This window comes from Rhincodon typus, unplaced genomic scaffold, assembly GCF_021869965.1.
Source record: "Rhincodon typus isolate 14 unplaced genomic scaffold, sRhiTyp1.1 hic_rhity00001989, whole genome shotgun sequence".
In the NCBI taxonomy this organism is placed as follows: Eukaryota; Metazoa; Chordata; class Chondrichthyes; order Orectolobiformes; family Rhincodontidae; genus Rhincodon; species Rhincodon typus.
Window position 1 is genome coordinate 2,056 of NW_025967627.1, and position 22,945 is coordinate 25,000.

Sequence of the window (22,945 nt, forward strand, 5' to 3'; positions counted from 1 at the left end):
AGTTCTCAACCACTCTTTATATGACAAGGCCTTCATCCCTGGGATCATTCCTGGTAAACCTTCTCTAGATATCCTCCAACACCAGTACATCCTTCCTTAGATACAGGGCCTAAAACTGCTCACAGTAATCCAAATGCAGTCTGACCAGAGCCTTTTATAGCCTCAGCGGTATATTGCTGCTCTTGTATTCCAGCTCTCTTGAAATAAATGCTAATATTGCATTTGCCTCCTTAACTGCCAACTGAACCTGCATGTTAACCTTAAGAAAATCCTGAACTATGATTCCCAAGTCCCTCTATGCTTCAGATTTCCAAAGCTTTTCCCCATTTAGAAAATAGTCTGTGCCTCTATTCTTCCTGCCAAAGTGCATAGCCTCACACTTTGCCACATTGTATTTCAACTGCCACTTCTTTGCCCACTCTCCTTGTCCAAGTCTCCCTGCTTCCTCAAAACTACCTGTCCTTCCACCTGCCATCTGCAAACTTAACTCTATTGCCCTCAGTTCCTTCGTCCAGATTGTTAATGTATAACATGGATAGTTACAGTCCCAACACGGACCCTGGTGATCTCCGCTAGATGCTGGCTGCCATCCTGTAAAAGATCCCTTTATCCCTACTCTTTGCCTTCTAACAGACAGCCAATCCTCTTTCCAAGCCAGTACTTTGCCCCTCACACCACGGGCTCTTGTCTTATTTAGCAGTCTCCTGTGCAGCTCCTTGGCAAAGACCTTCTGGAAATCCAAACAGATCACACCCACTGGCTCTCCAGACCACTAGAATCATTTTAAAACAATAGTTGCAAAGAGCTGCAAGTGAAAGTTTGAGAAAACAAATAGCAGTTGGACAAACGTTCATCTGGTCAAACGACCTATAGGTTCACGGATGTAAAATAAACACAGAGTGCTGAAGAGTCTCAGCAAGTCTGGCAACAACTGTGGAGAAAGGAATAGAGTTAACGTTTCAAGTCCAATATGACTTTTCATTTCTGAAGAAGAGTCATATTAGATTCGAAACATGAAGTCTGCTTCTCTCCCCACAGATGCTGGAGACCTGCCAAGATTTTTCAACTTATTCTGTCTTTATTTCAGACCTGTAGCATCCACAGTACTTTCCTCTTTATTGGGTACATGAATGTACACTAGCTCGGTTAACAACAATTGTCGCCTTTTTCAAATGTTAAAGTTATCGATGAAGAGCAATAGCATTTTGTCAAGCAAGAACTTAGTTGAGCCTCTCATGTGAAAGACAGTATCTCTGATGGTTCAATATGCTGGAATTCCCTCACAGCAACGTACGTGTCCCAATACTCCAATAACTGCAGTGGTTGAAGGAGTTCCCAATCATCTTCTATAGGGTAATTAGGGATGGGTAATAAATGCTGGTCTAGCCAGTAACATCCACATCCCATGAACGAAATATATGCTCATGTGGAATGGAGCTTGTATTTTTTCATTCTGACAAGTGTGCTATTACTGAGTCAAGATTACATTTCTTTGCATCTTTTAATATCAGTTGGTAGCCTTTATTTTACTGCCTACTAATGTTGCTATTCAGTGTTACTGCCTAATAAAATTGAAATGAAACTAAAAGCAAGTCTATTTAAATTCAGCATTTCAGTTAAAGGTTACCTTTGTCGTTCCCAATGGTGGTGGAGGACCCAATATTTCTCTCCAAGATTGCGTTAATTCCATGTCTTGAGATGGTTCCTGGCTCTCTTCATTCATACCACGTGTTCTCTTTGTGCTAATAGGGATAACTGGCTGTGCTCTGTGCTTGGAAGCACCAAAGTCTTCTAAATCACCAATCTCTGATTGTTGGTCTTTCACCAGTTGCTGATTGGATGTCACCTGAAACATATGGACAATATTTAGAATAGAATTTTAAACTGGTTCCAGCTCACCTTGCCCTTAACCTTTGAATGTGAAATAAACAAATCCAGTTGAAGTTATTTAACATCATGCTTTATTAAAATGCAAACCACTTCCAAAAATGCTTTATTGATGAAAAGAAAAACAAGGAATCTTAAATAAGCAAAGCGCCAAAAATACATATCTGAACTGCCACCACTGAATCACCCAGAGTAGTGATTGAGGAAGCCACTTACAGAACTCCAGTTAAATTCTCTTCACTATTGGAAGATACATACCTGTCTGACTCCAGTGTTAGTGAATAGCTCACTAATTTTCTTTTGTTTGTAAACATCATTCTTTTCCAAAAGTTTCTTGTGAAGCCAGTCAGGGTGTCGGACTCGTGGAACTGGATTCTTTACCTGGAAGGGAATGATTCCCATTTAAATCAGACACTGGACAAAGGCAAGGTCAGCATATTCCAAGACGCTTTCTGTAGTTACAGAAAGTTGTACGGTGGATTGCACAGCTCAGCCACCCCACATGTACTAGTATTTGCAAATCCAGCAATTAAACATAACAAATTTAGCAGCTTCTATTGGACACTGTAATTAAACAGACTACTCCGCAATGGGCAGCAGCAGTACTCTTGTATAGTAATTGAATATATGGTGCTGAAAGTAGCATGAGGGTTATTAATTTTACCTAGTACCATTGCACCCACAAACTGAAAGAGGTGGCATTGAAAGATCCAGTAATGAAAAAAAAAATCCATGTTTTAACAGAAGTATTTTGCTTAGGCAGTAAAACAACATGAGCAGCAATCTGCAAAATACTTTATTGCTGTTTCCCTGATCAACCTTAGACACTAATCTTTTGGGGAATGGAACAATATATTTTGGCCGCCATGTGCGAGCGTCGACCACTGCCCACTCAGATGCAGCATAACTGCTTCCAGAGGCCACCTAATTTCATCAACACACCTCAGCCAGACTTGTATTACTTTTGGATTTAATGTGACATTTTAGCACAGTGGACATTGTGTGGGCTGAGTCAGCGAGTATATTAATGCTTCAAAATAAGGAAAATTGGCTCTCAAGTAGCACTTCACCCTTATATTTTCTTTTGAGTTGAGACTGCTCAAACAACTCAACAAGCTTGTATGAATAATAGATCACACTTCTTTATTACATTTTAATTAGAATAGAACCAAGGTTTCAAAAGTGAATGGCTTGTGTTTAAATTATTATTGCAATGTTTTATACCTGATATTAAATATTCCTTACCAGTTATACGAGACTGAGCCTGCTGTGAATGCTGACTCACTGTAGTTTACAGGAAAAACATAACTAGTTGGCTTCAATTTAATATACTTCCATTAACAATTAGTCAAAGTCTGGGATCTACATGCTGCATACTTCACCATTAACAGCAAAGTTACCCAAGTACGTAGCTGCAAATGAACTTATCTCCCTCTCTCTGTCATCAGCTTTAATCACCACAGGCTTTAAACATACTTTTTAATTTATCGAAATGCAGAATTAAATGATTTGAAAATAAAACATTAGAATTAAGTGGAATTAAGTATTAACCTGTTGAAGAGCTGCAGGGATAGTGATAATCTTCTGGATGGCACTGCCAAGTCGCTCAATGTAATAATCCCAGTCCAGAATCTAGAAGAAACAGAAATGTGTTATAAATGGAGGTGATCTCCACAGGCAAATTGGAATGGTGAATAGTACTATTAATTTATATCCTATTCCATCTTTTGTGCAGAATTTGCTGAGAAAAAAGCTGCTTTTTCTACCTTGTTTGCCATCTTCATTCTAAACAATCCAGGTTCCCATTCTTTATCCAGCTCTTTCAAACCTTTACTTCAAGTATATACATCAGCTAGCTGAAAATATTGAAAAGGCCATCTAGAACTTTCTGGGAAAGTACTTTAACAATTTTCATTCCCTGTAAGGAAGTTGTTTCTCTCATTTGTTCTGGATTCTACAAAGCTAACAGTTGTTTCTTTGCCAATTCTTCAAGACTTTAAACCTAGATTGTTCCTTAAGAATCTCATTTTCATCACATTTAACCTCTTCCTCATAACAGACAAACCTGTTCATCTCAAGTACAACTCTGGCATCCCGTCATTGGACATGGATTAAGGCTAGTGTATTTTGACAAATGCATAGCATTTAAATACAACCCAACAGATAACCTGTATACCTGCACCAATACATTTATTGCTTTCATATTCCATATGTAATGCCAAACCTCAGCAACATGTATGCCCTTTTGTTTACTTTTGATGCCTGCAAGTTAGCTTTCATTGGCATACATGCACTTGAACCCCAATGACACTTCCTCATTTAGACTGTATTCTTAATCAGTGGCTTCTCACACTTTGAAAGACTGAACTATATTTAATCTACTGCTTTTTCAATTTGTTTCCTTCTTGATAATTCATCATATTGCCTAGCTTGTTATCCATCATGTGGAAACCTGGATATGCCAGAACTTTAAATACTGAATTCAGCGTGTTTAAAGTAGGGTTCTGAGGAAGGGTCACTGGACCCGAAACATTAACTCTGTTTTCTCCTTCACAGATGCTGCCAGACCTGCTGAGCTTTTCCAGCAACTTTGTTTTTGTTCAGCGCGTTTAAAATTAACCTTGCCAAGTAATCATTTAGCAATCAGTGAACACTTGGAGTAAAAACTCAAAATTTCAAGCTCCAAGAAATTACTGAAAATGGGGGTGATATGGAAGAAAGTTGTCTCCAGTAAAAAACACTTACTGATCGAATGTCCAGGTCCTGTAACGAGGGATTCTTCAACCACTTCTTCAGATAGTACTTTTTAACACTTGGCTCTGCCTGGAAAATGGCCAGTGGAATTGCTCTGAAAGAGAATAAAACTTGAACTTGCATTGTGCCTTTCGTATTTATAAAGTATCTCATAGCCAACAGATTACTATCCATTGATCCCACAGCACACTTAAAGCTTTTCTTGGTGATATGAATTGTGGAAGGAATGGTGGCCAAGACATCTTTAAACTGTTATGATATTCTGTGCCTGGACAAGCCTGCATTTAATAGGCTAAATAAAAGATGATATCTCTTAAAAAGAAGCACTGAAGTGTCAGTTTCAATCTAAATGATGTTAAAATCTGCACTGTACAACAAATCCATCACCTTTAACTTAGGGGGCAAGTGATGCCAACAGCGTGGCTTGAATTCCTGCACAGGCTGAGGTTATCATGAAGCACTCTCCTTTTCAACTTCTACCCTTGCCTGGGGCCTGGTGATTCTCAAGGTAAGCCAACACCAGTTGTGTCTTTTTAATGAGAGCGCAACCCTGTGGCAACTTTACCTTTACTTTTACTAAGTCAAGCTGAAGCTTGCATTCATGAGTAAAACAATACATATCTGAAATTAGATCTTTAGTTTAGTCTGGCAATAGCTCAAAATCATGTATAACTAGGGACAAATCATATTCCGACCACACCTGACATATAACTTATTTTAATGATCCTATGAAACTCCAAACTTTCTTTCCATTTATTATTGTAGGTATTTTCTCCAATTTGAGTATAATTATTTTTTACTTACATGGTCTTGTGGTTTATTCCACACAAATAATTACTGTAAGGATGTCAAGGATACAAAAATTAAGTTTACCTAATTTACAAAGGGGCATTATATGTTGGCCAAGACTTTTCCTTCTCTTACCTTTCAGTGACTGGGGCGCCCTCAGGTTTCTTGGAGATGACAAAACGGCAACTCAGCCCTGCATCCTTCACCATTTGGTCCCCAAGAAATTCAGCAAGCCTTTTGGCAGTACTTATTGAGGTAGACTTCTGTTCTCCATAATCCTCTAATTTACGTGACATCGATCTATTCTCAGAGATTAATTCAAATAGCTCCGAGTCAGGCATATTAGCTGCCTATAAATCAAGGAGAGAATCTGCTTATTTTTAGGTTGGCAGGCTGCAATTAATGGGAAATACCAAAGATCAGTGCTTGGATGTCAAGAGATTACAATCTAAATTAAAGATTGAGTTGAGGGGACAGACAAAAATGATTGAAAGGCAAGCTGACAAGAGGAATCAATAACAATTACAAGGTATACAGAAGAATTAAGCAAGTGTCAAAAATAGAATTTTAGTGGAAAATTGCAAAGTTATCAACTTTAGTAGGAAAGAAAGACAAGCAAAATATAGGTCTTAAAAAGCAAAATTGGGAAATTTTGGCTTTTAGAGGGACTTGGTGTCATTGTACACAAAGTTATCATGTGAGGACAACAAGGAACTAGGACAGCAAGTGGTATGTTCCCCTTTATTACATAGATTGGGGTGAAAAAGTAATGAAGTCTTGGTGACAGCACACCTGGAGCACAATGTATTGTTGATCTTTTTATCAAAGGAAGGATAAGTTTGCTTAGGACAGTTTACATTGCCTCCAAATTTTCACTAGCCTGATTCCTGGGATGACACAGACCTTGTCTAATCAATCTGGACAGCAGTGGATGTTCAGTCAGATGATATTCTATCAAAGAATCAAAAATCTAACAAGGATAACAGGTATTTTGTAGGAAGCCAGAAATTGAAGTAGATGATTAGCCATGACCTAATTATTTGAGGAATCAACTGAAAGGAAAGAATGCCCTGGTTCTGTTTCTATTTTTTGTTACAAGATCCCTTACACTATTATTGCTCAACAGACTAAACCAACTGAGGCTTCAGAAGAAATTCAGTCTTTTACCAAGGGCTGCAAAATTCAAACAATTGTGACCGACTTCCTCTCTGAATTGCCCTCACCAAGCCACAACTGAACAATGTAAATGTTTTAAGGTTTGGAAATCACCATGAGGAATATTAATGTACAAAAGCTAATGTTTTGAACGTATGTACCATTCCTTTGTCTTTTTTGAGTGGTTAATACATCTGAAATAACAAGAAAATTGGATATAAATACTCGGCATTAAAGCAATACAGTGGAAAACCAGCAATTTTTCAGCTTTAAGTCTGGAGAAGTGTTTATAATCATATTTAACTTTTTGGGAATATTATTTAACCGCACATGCTGCTTCACTAAAGAAGTCATTTTACAGTGCTTTAATAACAAAGGTGTTGACAAATTGCATCAGGGAGTACTTAATGGACTCTTTGAACAGCATCCAATTAATTTAACTGAAGCTTTCATCAAACTTCATTTAATCCTGTTTACCTGCAATGATGGTTCAAGTGTTTAAAATATACTAAACGCACTTTTCTGTACAGAATTTATGTATGAGAACTTAAAAAGTGATGCAAAGTTTTCCAAGCTGTCCTTTTTGGATTTCATCACTCCAGATTAGTCATTTTCGTTAATGGTTGTTTGTTCTATTGTTTGATAGCAAGTAACAGCAGGAAATGATTTTCAAATAAATAGCAAAAGCAATCCTCAGCAAGCCCTTGGAGTTTACTAAAGCCAGACTGTAGTTTAATTGGGGGACACCTCAAAAATTAGATGTGACTGGAAAGCTTCAGTATCAGTTAACATTGCTACACATACCTTGCTGTATAATACATCCAACCAGTAATCTGCTACCTTAGCAACAGATGCATACACTTCCTCCAGCGTGGTACCTTTCAGAAAGGCCTCAAAGACAGAAGACTGAAAAATTTTAATGAGCTGCAATTCCCCACGTCGCTTCACTTCAAAGCCTTTCAGTTCAGCCAATGAGCCATCCTCATTAAACACTGCATATCTGCCAAAAACAAAGTGAACAGTACCAGTCAAAAACACATTGATGGTAGTTGTTACTGAGCACGTGAAGTTGTCTTCCAAACAGTTTGCTGACTGAATAAATCTCCCTTAAGAAATAGATTAAGTCTATAGGCCACATATCCAAACAGTACATCAAACTCATTGTTTCGGCATATAGAAGAAATATATAAGATATAAAGAGGGCTACCAGTACCTGTGAAACATATTTTATTAGCAATGGTCAAGTAGTGGCGAAAACTATTTATGTATTTAGACTTTGGGAGGCTGATTGCTCTTATGCATCGATCAATAATTATTCCTGATCATCAATGGAACAATGAAACATCAATAGTAAGGGTTGAAAATTAAGATGGGTTTTGAAAAATGCAGGGAGCTATTAATGTGCAAATCAACCCGTCATCAATGGCAGACAGCTCATGAACAACCATTTTCTATGAGATGCAGTACAACTTGCCTTGCCTTTAGCTTCACAAAAAAAACTCATCCCTCAAGTTTCATGGAATTGGCTACATTTGCCTATTCATTGTCCACTAAATTTGGCACAAAATTCAGTAATTAATATTGGATTGAAGCGGATAATTGTTAACAGATGCCGATCAACCTCTCTGGACCAGATTTAAAAATATCTTACTTCTCTTTTGTCTTTTCTCCATTACCTAATCCAATCTTTAGATTCTTCTCTTTCTGCACCAACCTTAAGGTCACCACAGCTCAGGTGAGATACACGGTGAGAAGGAGAATCCTTCGTGGACCTCAGCCAGTGTGGGAATAGAAGTCACATTGCTGGCATCTTTCTGCATTGCAACCAGCCAACAAGTAAACTAAACTAAACTGACCCTGGACACTAAATTAGCCTAAATCATCCTTATTCCAGACCTTCCTTTGATTAAGGACCCTGACATTACGATTATTATCTTGTACGATCAGCAATTTCCAAGGCAAAACAAATTTGAGATAAATAGCAGAACCGGAAAACAGCTAGCCAATCAATCAAGCACACAGCAAACTCCAGCCCAATAGATATTAAATGTATTATACACAATACAGAGTGTCATTCAGGTCAATGCAGCTCTGTTGAACTATTTTAGAACTGACTAGTTGAATACATAGGTAAGAAGTGAATTCTTCGAAACATGAACCACTTGCAACTAACAGCTCACTATTTACTTAACCTGAAACTCAACCAAACAAATCACTTGATTTAAAAAAAATTCAATACCTGAATTTAAAGGATGACAAAAGTTAATTATTCAATATGGATAAGTCTAAGATTCTTTTACATCTGACCATCCTTGTTATCATTTTTATCTTCTTTAAGATTTTGGTATCTCTTAGAAGCCTGGTTTTGGGCTGAACTTTCTACTTGCCTTGGCCCTTCTCCAATATACCATCCAGAAAGCTGTAGAAAAAAAACAATTTGAATCTGCAACTGACAACATTGACTCCGGACCCCATGAAATCTCATGGCTTCAGGTTAAACATGGGCAAAGAAACCTCCTGCTGATTACCACATACTGTCCTCCCTCAGATGATGAACCAGTAGTCCTCAATGTTGAGGAACACTTAAAGGAAGCACTGAGGATGGCAAGGGCACCAAATGTACTCCAGGCTGGGGATTTCAATGTCCACCACCAAGAATGGCTCGGCAGCAGTATTACTGATCGAGCTGGTCGGGTCCTAAAGGACATAGTGCCACACAACATGATGTTAGCAGCTATCACCATGCTAAATGGGACAGAATTCACACAGATCTAGTAACGCAAGACTGGGCATCCATGAGATGCTGTGGGCCATCAACAGCAGCAGAACTGTACTCTAGCACAATCTGTAATCTCATGCCCTGGCATGTCTCCCACTCAACCATTACCATCAAGCCAGGGGATCAACCTTGGTTCAATGGAGAGTGTAGGAGGGCATGCCAGGTGCAGCACCAGGCATACCTGAAGATGAGGTATCAACCCAGTGAAGTCACCAAACAGGACCACTTGCATGCCAAACAGCGAAAGCAGCAAATGGTAGACAGAGCTAAGCAATACCACAACCAACGGATCAGATCTAAGCTCTGCAGTCCTGTCACATCCAGTCGTGAACGGTGGTGGACAATTAAACAGCTCACTGGAGGAGGAGGATCCACAAATATCCCCATCCTCAATGATGAAAGAGCCCAGCAAATCAGTGCAAAAGATAAGGCTGAAGCATCTGCAGCAATCTTCAGCCAGAAGTGCCGAGTGGATGATCCATTTTGGCCTCCTCCAGTGGTCCCTAGCATTACAGATACTAGTCTTCAGCCAATTCGATTCACTCCATGTGATATCAAGAAACGGTTGGAGACACTGGATACTGCATAGGCTATGTGCATTGACAACATTCCGGCAACAGTAGTGAAGACTTGTGCTCCAGAACTTGCCGCTTCCCTAGCCAAGCTGTTCCAGTACAGTTACAATACTGATATCTACCCGATAATGTGGAAAATTGCCCAAGTATGTCCTGTACACAGAAAGCAGGACAAATCCAACCCGCCAATTACCGCCCCATCTGTCTACTGTTGATCATCAGGAAAGTGATGGAAGGTGTCATCAACAATGCTATCAAGCAGCACCTGCTCAGTGACGCCCAGTTTGGGTTCTGCCAGGGCCACTCAGCTCCTGATCTCATTACAGCCTTGGTTCAAACATGGACAAAAAAAGAGCTAAATTCCAGAGGTGAGATGAGAGTGACAGCCCTTGATATCAAGGCTGCATTTGACCGAGTATGGCATCAAGGAGCCCTAGCAAAACTGGAATCAATGGATATCAGGGGCAAACTCTCCGGTGGTTGGAGTCATACCTGACACATAGGAAGATGGTCGTGGTTATTGGAGATCAATCATCTCAACTCCAGGACATCTCTGCAGGAGTTCCTCAGGGTAGCGTCCTAGACCCAACCATCTTCAGCTGCTTCATCAATGGCCTTTCCTCTATCATAAGGTCAGAAGTGGGGATATTCACCAATGGGTGCACAATGTTCAGCACCATTTGTGACTCCTCAGATACTGAAGCAGTCCATGTTCACATGCAACAAGATCTGGACAATATCCAGGCTTGGGCTGACAAGTGGCAAGTGACATTCGCACTACACAAATGCCAGGCTATGACCATTGCCAATAAGAGACAATCTAACCACCATCCCTTAACATTCAATGGTGTTAGCACCACGGAATCCCCCACTATCAACATCCTGGGGGTTATCATTGACCAGAAATTCAACTGGACTCACCACATTAACACAGTGGCTATAAAAGCAGGCCAGAAGCTAGGAATACTGCGGTGAGTAACTCACCTCCTGACTCCTCAAAGCCTGTCCGCCATCTACAAAGCACAAGTCAGGTGTGTGGTGGAATACTCCGCACTTGCCCGGATGTGTGCAGCCCCAACAACACAAGCAACTTGACACCATCCAAAACAAAGCAGCCCGCTTGATTGGCATTACATGCACAAGCATTCACTCCTTCCACCACCGATGCTTAGTAGCAGCAGTGTGTACTATCTACAAGATGCACTGCAGAAATTCACCAAAGATCCTCAGACAGCACCTTCCAAACCCACAACCACTTCCATCTAGAAGGACAAGGGCATCAGACATATGGGAACACCACCACATTCAAGTGCCGCTCCAAGTCACTCACCATCCTGACTTGGAAATATATCGCTGTTCCTTCACTGTCGTTGGGTCAAAATCCTAGAATTCCCTCCCTAATAGAATTGTGGGTCAACCCATAGCAGGAGGACTGCATTGGTTCAAGAAGGCAGCTCACCACCATCTTCTCAAGGGCAACTTGGGATGGGTAAGAAATGGTGGCCAGCTAGCGACGCCCACGTCCCACAAATGAACGGAAAAAAAAAAATACTATAATAAACTACACGTTGCATTATAACTCAATTATGGTGTTTCAAGAGCTCTTGTGGTCCATTGGGTAGCAAAAGTAAAATCACCAATCTTCCCAAGCCACAGGGCTGCTCTCTCAAACAGCCAGAAGACTGGTGATCGTTTAATTGGAGGGTCTCCAACAGTTGATGGAGAAGAAAACAAAACAAGCATCCTATTCTCATTGGGTCTATGGCCTCAAAAGTTCTTAAGCCAAGGAGACTTGAAATTCATGATTCTTTACACATTTTTGGATTCAGATCAAAGCAACTCCAATGACGTAACTGCTTTTTCTTCCCACTTGTCTTCGTAATTTGGATATCAGCCACAGAAGTCTTATACATCAAATCCTAAAGCAAGGGGAGTCTTTTGTTGATCACTTGTCAACGGCCTGGAAGCCTGGACTCTTCAGTCCGTAACAGGAATCCATTTTCAATCAAAATCAATGATTTATGAAATAAAAACTTTGCCACAAGAAGTAGGAGGAGACCTGGATAACTGCAGTGCCACCTTAGCTGTGAAACACCATGCCCGAGCCTTAGAACTCAGCATCAATGAGATCCCCTCAGGAGATCATCTAGTTTTGCAAAGCATAGCAACCTTGGAAAATTGGCATTCTACTTCCGTTACCTTTTTTTGAGCTTCTTTCCTTCCTCTTTGGAAGCTGGCAGAATCATAGCCAGGTAGGGACCATCAACCTCAAAAAAGATGCTGTTTTCTAAACGAGTGACATAAGTCAATGATGCAGGGTCCACCAGCTCCTGGTACTGCTCATTCGTGAATCGCTCCTGTAGCAGCAAAAAGCAAAGTTTAGCTGTAGCAAACTAAATCTTCCATTCAGCAATGTTACAAATTCAACAGAGTGAACAGACAGAAAAAAAAAAGCTATATACAAGATAGTACAGCCAGACAGTACCACTTGGCATTTGCATTTCTTACTTACCAAAGGCTGAACCTCTGAAATTAGAAAAATGCCCCTTAAGTATTAAAATAGAACAAATTTCAACTTTTAACTTGAGGTTGGATTGGGCCACTAAACTCTCTCCTTCTATCCACACAAACACGGTGTAAAAGAACAGAAATTTAAAAAAAAAAAGGTAGCTGTAAAATAGTGAACATTCTATTTGCTATATTGCAGAATACCAATTGAAGGTAGCACTCAAGCAAATCATTGCTCAGTTTTACCTTTAGTTGTCGAGTTAAACATTGCAAGCATACACCTCTTGATTCAACTACACCAATGTGGTCTTTTCGGGTGGTCAAGTTAATGCCAAGCACTCACATACAAATAAGTGTGATTGGTATAAAATTACAGTACTATTCAAAATTCTCTTCCTCCAAAATTCCAGCAAAACATATACTCCAATCACATTATTACACATTACATTTAAGATTGTTCCTAAGCTGGGGATAGCCTTACCTTCACTAGGATATTAAGCATTGCACCAGGGTAGGAGATTGTAACCTTGGGTTTTTTCGGATTGGTTGACTTGATGACAAAGTTCTCTGGGAAAGAATTAGGAATGACACACCAAATACCATCGGTGTCCAGCTCTAAGGGTCGTCTGTTAATAGAAAGAGATTTGTTGAATGCTGTTTGTTCATTCTGAAAAAGAGCTGCTTCTTATTTTCAAATGTCGAGTGCCAGACTTTACTACAGAATAAAAATCGGATACTCTTTCCCTTGTGTTATGAAAACAGCCACACCTTTTCATATTTGATAACATACTGAGGTCAGCAAAACTCAATCCCTCAGGCATTGCCAAGTGTTGCTGTATTCGGATTTAAATTCACTTTGGTTAATTCCCCATTCTTACCCCATTTGAGTGCTTGGTGGTTCAGAATCATGATGCTGTTTCACAGCTGGATTCAGGAGCTACGTCCTTGCTCTGCCCTCAAGTGGGGGGCAACGGCAAACCACCAATGACAAAAATATTCAAGAAACTGACTCAAGGTAAAGCATCGGCAGACAACGAGCCAAGGTTTTTCCTTCATCCAGAGCACATGACATGATCCCATTCATATTTCTCTTGAATTTTCTAGGTATTTCTGCAAGTAGACTCTTGATTTCAAGAAATTGTATTAATTTTAAAATAAACATTCTATCAGTTCCTAAAGAAACTTGGTGCCAGCCATAAGAATCTTTTGTTTTAGGAACAATTAAAACTAGAAAGCTTAGATAGTATTATTGTATGATTACTGCACTGTAGGAGGCCACGAACTAGAAATCTCTATGCCAACTCTCTGCACGAGATACTCAGCTGAACCTGCTCCCCAGCCTTTTCCCATAGCTCTGTTTTTGTGGCATAAGGGACAGTGTTCTAGGATGCTTTTAAGGATCGAGGTGAAATTTTTATGACATTTGGGAGCCAGCAAATGTCTTTGTCAAATGGTCTCTTTCTGCACCATTAACAACTGTGACTCTAGAAGACATTATAACACCTAGCTGTACTTACAGTTGAAAAGTCAAAGTATTAATTTAGTATCTTAGCCACGTATTCGATCTCATTGCACAAAATCTCCTTTTAGGTCGCCAAATGTTCCCCAAAGACCCTGCCCCTTTGTTTTGCTCCCTATTTTTCCGAACACCTTGTATTTGGGCAGAATTTTACAGTCTTGCAGACAGGTTTGCAAGCTGAGGCACATAAAATTTCCTGAGTGAAATTCCCACTGTGCTCATGCTTACCCTAGCCTATCTACAATTTCAAATGGCATGGTGAGGCCTGGGTCAGCACATTTCTCTTGCCCCAGTTGAGGTCCGCAGTGGGCAATTAGTGACTGCTGAAGGGCCATTTCCTGCTAGGCCTCAACTCTGAGGATGGTGGAAAGCATTTGGGGCCAGAGACCAGCAAGTGACTCTTCTTGGGCCTCAAGCATGAAGCTGAGTGGGTATAGCTTCAACAACAGCCTCCTTTCCACATCCAGTTCAAATCTCCATCCACCCAACAAGCCTTTCCATCAAAACCTCTGGCTCCTCTCTCTACTTTCCTAAACCTCACCACCCACTCTACTGCAGGTCCACCTGCACTTATCTGGTATTGGACTTTAGTCATAGTCCTGAACACCACTGCTACTGGGGCTACAGAGGCACCAGCCAATCAGGGAGACCAGCACTGTCGGCATCAGGGCATCCTTTCTACTAAGCCACAGAGCTAATGCCCAAACATTAAATGATTCCAGGGCAACAGTTATTAATGGGAATACGTTCCCTATTGATTCCTAGGATGACCGGGAAGGAAACATCCAAAAAAAGTCCTGCCCCAGAAATTTCGAGTACTCAGTCCTGCCCTTCTGTGTGCAGATTTCAGTTATTACAACATCCAACTGGGTTATTTGCACCTTGTCTTCAATTGTCTGTCCAAAGGCATTTCTTTGGTAATTCCTCACCAAACTACTACAAAATGCCATGAATTTTTCAAAAAAAGTATGGGTAGGTCAAAGAGGTAGGACCCAAGCCTACCTCAGCCAGATTGGAGATCAAACCCTGAGTCTTATGATTAACAAGATTCATAAACTAACTGTTTAATCAACTGAACCGATCAATCCTCCCATCTGCATCTCACCAATTTCAGCATCAGGATGGTTCTAAATAGACGGATTTAAACAGTAATTAACAACCATGAAATCCATTTTTTCACAGCTCCCTTACCCAATTTGTTCAATCAGTTCTCTGGCCTGTGTGATGATATTAGCTCCAGTGTGACAGACAATCCCAGCCATTTCCATGGAATACCAACGAGCCCTGTCAGAGAGCAATACAAAAAAAAATTCCCTGGATTAGATTCAGGGGCAAGTTCAGCACCAGTGAACTATCCTCCTCAGGTTAAATAGTCCAGTTTTAAAGCTTCTACAGATGCTAAAAAGATCATTTTTAACTGGTGCAGTCTGACCGTAGTGACTATAAAATATATTACTACATTTATCATAGGGTGGAGGCAGAGTCAATCATGTACAAATGTGACAAAACTTGCAACTGTAAATCGCGGGCTAAATACAATGTACAAATCTATATAACAAAAGAACAACCTGATGAGCAGATATTTTGTCGGTCACCCTTTCAAGATCTCAGAATATAAATTTCTGTGGAGTATTTATTCTATCCCAGTTTTTAAGAAAGGATAAGTTACTGAAAATGTTTCCATTCATCATTTTCTTGTTTAACTAATCACATCAAGTCAAAATTAAAACAGACCACAACAAACTTTTATATCACCGCGATTAGTGGCAGAAATAATTCTGGAACATGGAGCTGAATTAAAACAAGGCATTGGGTGAATTTAAGTACAGGAACGATTCAAGATTTGCACATTCTGCAGAAAAGCTGGTCAATAAACCTAGACAAAATTGAGTTGGTGGTACCAAAATTAATTGCATCTGCTGTATTTTACAAGGATTTCAAGAGAATCCGGGCACTGAAATGGTTAAAAAAAGCCTGATCTAATAATTCAAGTTGACTTGAGCATCAGGCACTTCACAAAGATTTTCTAAGAATTTAAACAGCTTAACAGCAACTTTAAGCAACACATGGCATTGTATTCAACAGTATTTAATGCTATATTGTTTTAGTTTATTTTAAATGTCATTCTGACTGATATTTTCAGCTGGTGGCATATATTCGAGACACCAATTAAAAATTACTTGAAGTCATCTGATTTGTGTTAGTTGCCAATAACAACAATAGTCCAACTTGATGCTATCATTCACTGGTACTGATTGACCAAATCAAAGCAGTATGATTAATTCATTTCGGTTAACTGTACATTTAGTAATTTAACAGATAGGTCTTCCATTTCAGTCAGTTAGTTAATCACTAATCCATACTCAGACTTGAAGATCTGGGATGAAACATCTTTCAAAAGTCTTCATGTAACAGATATGCATCAAGACACAAGATAATGGAGAGATAGATTTAATTATTTTGTTAAGTTTCCAAGGGGAAAAGAAACACCATTTAGATTTACTGATAGAAAATAATTCCATGTGAGCGCTTAGAATAAATTATATTTTCAGTAGTAGTGTTCTCATTACACATTTAAGACATTGAGGGAGAACAAAAACGTTCTCCATATAGTAACATTTTAGATCTGGCACAGCAAGTAGTGGCATAATTTTGCAGCATCATCGAAAAGAAAGAGGCTAATTAGTACTATGTGCCAGCTCTTAGTAGAGGCACTCAACCGTCTCACTGCCCTAACCTTTCCCTGTAGCCTTACAAGTCTTTTATTTTCAGATAATTGTCTGATTCTCTCAGGAACGCCTTGATTTAAGAAGCCTCCACCACATACTCAGGTTGGGTATTCCAGATTTTAGCCATCACTGTCTGTGGAAGAGAAGCTTTACCTCATGTCACCTTTAGTTCTTTTGATCATTCACCTTAAAATTGGTGTTTCTGATTCTCAATCCTTCTGGAGAAAGGAAGTTTCTCCTTAGGTACTATGTCCAGACTGTTCATGAATTTGAGTACCTCTGTCAAATGTCCTCTCAACCATTTCTTCAGTCAGAATAGCCCCAACTTCCCTACCTATCCTCTAGTGGAGATCTGATACTTGGAACCATTTTCTTAAATCTTTCCTTTATCATCTCTTAATGTCTTCACAACCTTTCTAAATCTAAGTATAAATCTCGAGCTGAGCCAACAAAAATATTTTATACCAAGAATCAATTGACTTTGCAGTTGAATTTATGGTTATGGGTCTATATTTTAATCCACGATACAATGTGCCAAATCAATGTATTACTGGCATTACTCTCCCTTCCTTCTATACCATGGACAGGCACTAAGGCTCTACTAACCATCTAACATCAACTCCACATTAAAATTAGCAATCCAATAGCAGATTCAAATCCCATGACAAGGAACTATAACTTGATATTCTGATGCCCTAATTATTACTGGCAAAACAAGCTTTATCTAGCAACAATTTTTCATCAATATTTATTTGGTTACAAACCCTTTGCGCATGACATAGCCGTAGAACGAGTTCAGAATACACTTGTGGGCCAACTGCAGGGACTCGTACAAAATTTCCATGTTCTTACAACGCTTGATCTCTGTAGCATCTCCAGATTCAATAGCAGCAGACAGTTTTTTCTTCCAAACCTAGAAAGTAAAAGTTGAATGAAAATCTTAGCAAAATACTTCACATACTGAGCCAATGTGGAAAATAGATGGGCCTCAAATAAGAAGCACGATACTTCCAACAATACAACATATTCTCAGTATTGTATTGATTTATCTGCTCAAGTCCTTGCCTAAAGCTTTTAAATTTAAAGATAATGGCAGGAAACTGATATGCACATGAAGACTAAAGGACAAAAGTTAAAAAGGTCGGTAACATGAATCATAGAAAATCAGAACTTAGTTGTAGTTAAAAGTTTGCAGATTTAAAATTCATTTTAACCAAGCTCATAAAGGAATGGTATTGAATTTCAAGACTTCAAATACGAAGAAAAGACAGTTAAGAAATTGTAAGATCTTGCCTTGTGAGAGCCCTTAAATTCATACCGTCGGTCACGGAAGGCTCGTACTGTATCTACATAGAAAGAATTTTCACGTTGGCAAATAGTAGTTACTCGCTCCTCTACTTTGGTGATGTGGATTTTCTTGTAAGCCTTGCGGCAATAATCTGAAACAAATGGAGAGAGGTTCATTACTGTAGACTTGCAGGGTCTGAACATATTTTTCTAGAAAGGGACAAATGTTTGATTGAGTTCAATTCTATCAAATATCAGCAGTATTCACTGACTATACTTTACAACTGAACAATGTATTAACCAGGCTGATTTCAGCCCGAGTAGTTTTTGGACTGCTACAATTTACCTTATTGGTAGACACTTCTCATTCATCACAGGCTAAGTCTTAGGAGGAGACCATAGGGTGTAGGAAAAGAAGTAGGCCATTTGGCCCAGTAGGACTGCTCCACCATTCATTGGGATCATGGCTAATCTGATAATCCTCAACTTCACTTTTCTGCCTTTTTTCCATTAACCCTTGATTCTCTTACTGATTACAAACTTGCCTACCTGACCAGTGAATATAGTTAACGATCCAGTCTCTCCTGCCCTCTGCTCTAAAGGAGTCCACAGATTCACGATCCTCCAACAGAAGAAATTTCCCCTTATCTGTATTCTAACAAGGCAATGCCTTAAACTGAGATTATAGCCTTTGCTTTTCAATTCTATGACACAGAAAAACCATCTCTCAGCATCAACCCTGTTAAATTCCTTAAGAACCTTGTGTTTCAAAAAAGTTGCCTCTCATTCTTCGAAACTCCAATGCATACTGTCCAAACCTACTCGACCTCTCAATAATATTCCTCCATACCTTGGATCAACCTAGTGAACCTTCTCTGGACCACCTCCAATGCTAGTATATTTTTCCTTAGATAAGGGAGCCAAAACTGTTCAGTTTTCTGGAACAGGTCTAAATAGTGTCTTATATGGTTTAAGCAAGACTTCCTTTTTTGATTCTCTGTTCACTTTTAACAATCCATTTGTCTTGCCTGTTACCTGAAGTTGTATGCTGCGTTTTTTTGTGATTCATGCACAAGGACACTCAAATCCCTCTGTGCTGTCATTTCCTGTAGATTTGCTCAATTTAAGTAACATTTACCTCCTTTATTCCTTCATCCAAGTCATTAATATATATTCTAAGTACTTTATGGCCCAAGTACTGCAGCATTCCATTCATTACAAGTTGTCATGCTGAAAACGCATCCCTTGTCTCAATTCAGTCTTCTGTTATTCAGCAATAGCAAATCCTTTATTCATGCTAATAGACTACCCCAACACCATCTTAGGAAGTAGCCCTTTATATACCAGCTATCAAACACTTTTTGGAAATCCAAATATTTTACATCAACTAGTTCCCTATTATTTATCTTGCTTGTCACTTCCTCAAAGAATTTGAATAAATTTGTCAGGCATGTTATGGACCAGACCAGACCACCCTACAAATTACTCTAAGAAGATAGCCTGTACCCTAACTTTTATATTTATTTCAAGGTAAGTGTAAAGTTGATTGGTCCTTTACTAGGCTTTAATCAAAACACACTTTGTTCTTGCAACATAGTTAAAATATAAAATAAAAGAAAGTTGGCATAACTTTAATCTATTGCAATACCTAACAAGATAATGTGTTATTTAACCACTAATCATCAACTGTTCCAATGTATGCACCATCCTATAAACACATCCTTTGGCAAAGATGTAGTTCAGCAAAACAGTTGAGAGTCTCATGTGCTGTCTCTCTCTAGTCCAGAACAAAGAAACAATTTGCCCCTTTTAGATTTTTAAGAGGAAGCCATGCTCTCTAAGACTTCACTCTTGGAGCCAAGAACTCAAGCTTTTTGCTCAGCAGTCAGCAGAAACCTTCTCATTAACTGAAAGCAAAACTAAAAGCCCTTGTGAGCCCTGACCACACCCATTCATAATTCTTTTGTCTCATTTTAAAAAAAAAGACACCCAGTGAGAACTCAAAAGCTGTTTACCAACTGCCTGTCTGAAAGAGACATTTTGATACTACTGTGGTAATACCCCTCTGCAAGAGAACAGCACAGAACACATCTCTCAAAAGGCAAAGTACCATCACACATAGCTTTCCATTCAGGAAGCCATGATGATTCTGTTGAATTATACTGTGTTTCTAAATGCTCTGCTTTTATAATCTTTGTAATGAACACCAATATTTTCCCAATAACAGGTGGTAAGCTAAGTGATCTACAGCTACTGGTTTTTCTTTCCTTCCCTTTTTGAATTAGGGTGTTGCATTAGTTTTCTAATTCTCTGAGATTTTTCCCGAATCTAAGGATTCTTGGAAAATTACTACCTGTGCATCTATTATTCTGCAGCTACTTCCTTTAACATCAGGTCTAGGAGACTTATTGGCTTTTAGCCCAATTAGGTTCGTGACCAACAATTATTATAGTTATAACCTCTCCCCATTCTGCTGTTTATTTAGTATCATGGAATGCTATTAGTTCCTCTATCATGAAAACTGACGCAAAGTATTTACTCAACTCACTGTTATTTCATGGTTTCCCATTATTATTTCCCTACTCTCATTCTCTAATGAGGCTGTGTTGGCTTTGGCCTTTTTCTTCTTTTTCATATATATAAAGAAGCATTTTGATATTATCTGCTTATTTACCTCAAAAAGTTTATTTTAATCCCCTCTAATATTTTGGTGGCTTCAGAACCTCCTAAACAACGGATGCCTGTAGTCAAGGTACATGAATACAAGAAACTAAAACTTAAAAAATTGAAGAGATTGAATCATAAACAGTGTTGCTATTGAGTTAGTTTTACCTGCCAATCGCTTCTTTTCATACTTGGCTTGTTCTTCACGGGATAATTCATGGAAAGCTTGTGGTTGTCCATTTGGGAAGGTAGGAGGGAATTTTTCAGACTCAAGCTGTTGTTGAATACGATGGTACTCACTGCGAGAGGCTGGCACTACAAAGGTAAATTGCAAAATTAGCATGCCAATTTAAGAAACAGAGGTGTGCATGTGTGTACACAAGGTTGGGGGAGGAGTTGGAATGCTGGCAGTATAATGGAGCTGAAGCTCAATCTCAGCTATGATAGTATTGAACGGTGGAGCTAGTTCATCTGATCATGCTTTACTCGTGCTGATATTTGTGTTCTTGGAAAATTATTGTTAGGGAGGATCTAAATCTCAAAAATGATAACATTATACCGTAGTTTCACTAAGTCTGAATCAACGGTGTAACAGATAAAACAAACAGGAAAAATAAAAGACAACAAGGTGCAGGGCTGGATGAACACAGCAGGCCAAGCAGCATCGTAGGAGCAGAGAGGCTGAGAGGAGAGGATAGGTGGAGAGGAAACAAACAGCTCTCCACCTATCCTCTCCTCTATCCCTCTTCTATCCGCCTCCCACTCTCTCCCTATTTATTTCAAAACCCCCTTCCCCTCCCCCTTTTCTGATGAAGGGTCTAGGCCCGAAACGTCAGCCTCTCTGCTCCTACGATGCTGCTTGGCCTGCTGTGTTCATCCAGCCCTGCACCTTGTTGTCTCGGACTCTCCAGCATCTGCAGTTCCTACTATCTCTGAGGGAAAATAAAATCTCATTTTTCAAACAGTAGTTAAAGTTGCTCTGTAATCTCTATTAAGTTTCACATGCTTTACAAAATAACTCTCTGTAACTACTTCCACAGCTCTTTCACTAAATGGACTGCAATTTGAAATCCAGAAGTTGCATCTTTTCTGTTTTTCCCATTTTTGGAGGTATAAACAAAGGAGGAAACAGATAAAAGTGGAAGGCTGAGAAAGGAAAAGGAAAAATGTTACAGGAGGGAGGAATACAGCAGTTTGAAGGAGTTGCTGCCAACAGTAGGACTGAACAGGCAAGAAAGAATAGGTCATGCGGCAAAAGTGTATCTGGATGCATAAAGGAACAAACAACCTGAGAGGGGTCTGCTGAAGGAAAACTAGACAAATTTATACGGGGATTTGAAGGAGGAGGAGAATAATACAGGACATAAGGAGCCAGAGGAGTTAAACAAGGACCGGCATCACATGGAAGCACAGCATTGGGAATGACCTGTACATCAGAGGTAGAGACAAGCCAAAACTAAAATTCTGACAATAAAGGGATAAGTTATATATTAGTCAAAGCAGGTTCCTTCAGTTCAAGTGAGATTGTAGGAACTGCCAATGCCGGAGTCTGACATAACAAGGCGTGGAGCTGGATGAACACACCAGGCCGGGCAGCATCAGAGGAGCACGAAAGCTGACGTTTTGGGTCTGGACCCTTCTTCAGAAATGGGGGAGGGGAAGGGGGCTCTGAAATAAATAGAGAGAGGGGGAGGCGATGATAGAAGGTGGATAGTGGAGCAGATAGGTGGATAGAAGACGGACAAGTCAAGGATGCGGGGATGAGAGGGAGCCTGGTCTTGGCATGAGGTCAAGGGTGGGGAGATTTTGAAGCTGGTAAAGTCCACATTGAGACTATTGGGTTGTAGGGTTCCAAGGCAGAATATGAGGTGCTGTTCCTCCAGTTTTCAGGTGGCATCGTTGTGACACTGGAGGCAGCCCAGGATGGACATGTCGTCCAGGGAGTGGGAGGGTAAATTGAAGTGGTTCGCGACTGGGAGGTGTTGTCGTTTGTCACGAACCGAACATAGGTGCTCCCCGATGTAGAGGAGGCCACATTGGGAACAGCGGACACAATAGACCATGTTAGTGGATGTGCAGGTGAACATCTGTTTAATGTGGACGGTTTTCTTGGGGCTTGGGATGGAGGTGAGGGGGAAGGGGGGGGGCGGGGGGAAGATGTAGGGGCAGGTGTAGCATCTCCTGCGGTTGGGTCTAGTGGGGAGTGTGTTGCGGATGAGGGAGTCACGGAGACAGCAGTCCCTCCGCAAGGCAGATAAGGGTGGGGAGGGAAATATATCCTTCGTAGTGAGGTCAGATT

General features: G+C 39.9%; 1 protein-coding gene across 1 annotated transcript; it reads right to left on the reverse strand.

Annotated features, from left to right (window-relative positions):
- Positions 1–1,627: 1,627 nt before the first annotated feature.
- Positions 1,628–20,961, reverse strand: LOC125481403 (DNA polymerase epsilon catalytic subunit A-like; the record flags this gene model as incomplete). The annotated part of the gene is made up of 12 exons (XM_048592896.1): positions 1,628–1,846; positions 2,146–2,268; positions 3,439–3,519; positions 4,633–4,735; positions 5,566–5,780; positions 7,390–7,585; positions 12,139–12,296; positions 12,929–13,073; positions 15,158–15,250; positions 17,460–17,608; positions 17,989–18,134; positions 20,815–20,961. Coding segments are annotated over 12 exons (1,775 nt in total), but the record flags the coding sequence as incomplete, so codon positions are not given.
- Positions 20,962–22,945: the final 1,984 nt, after the last annotated feature.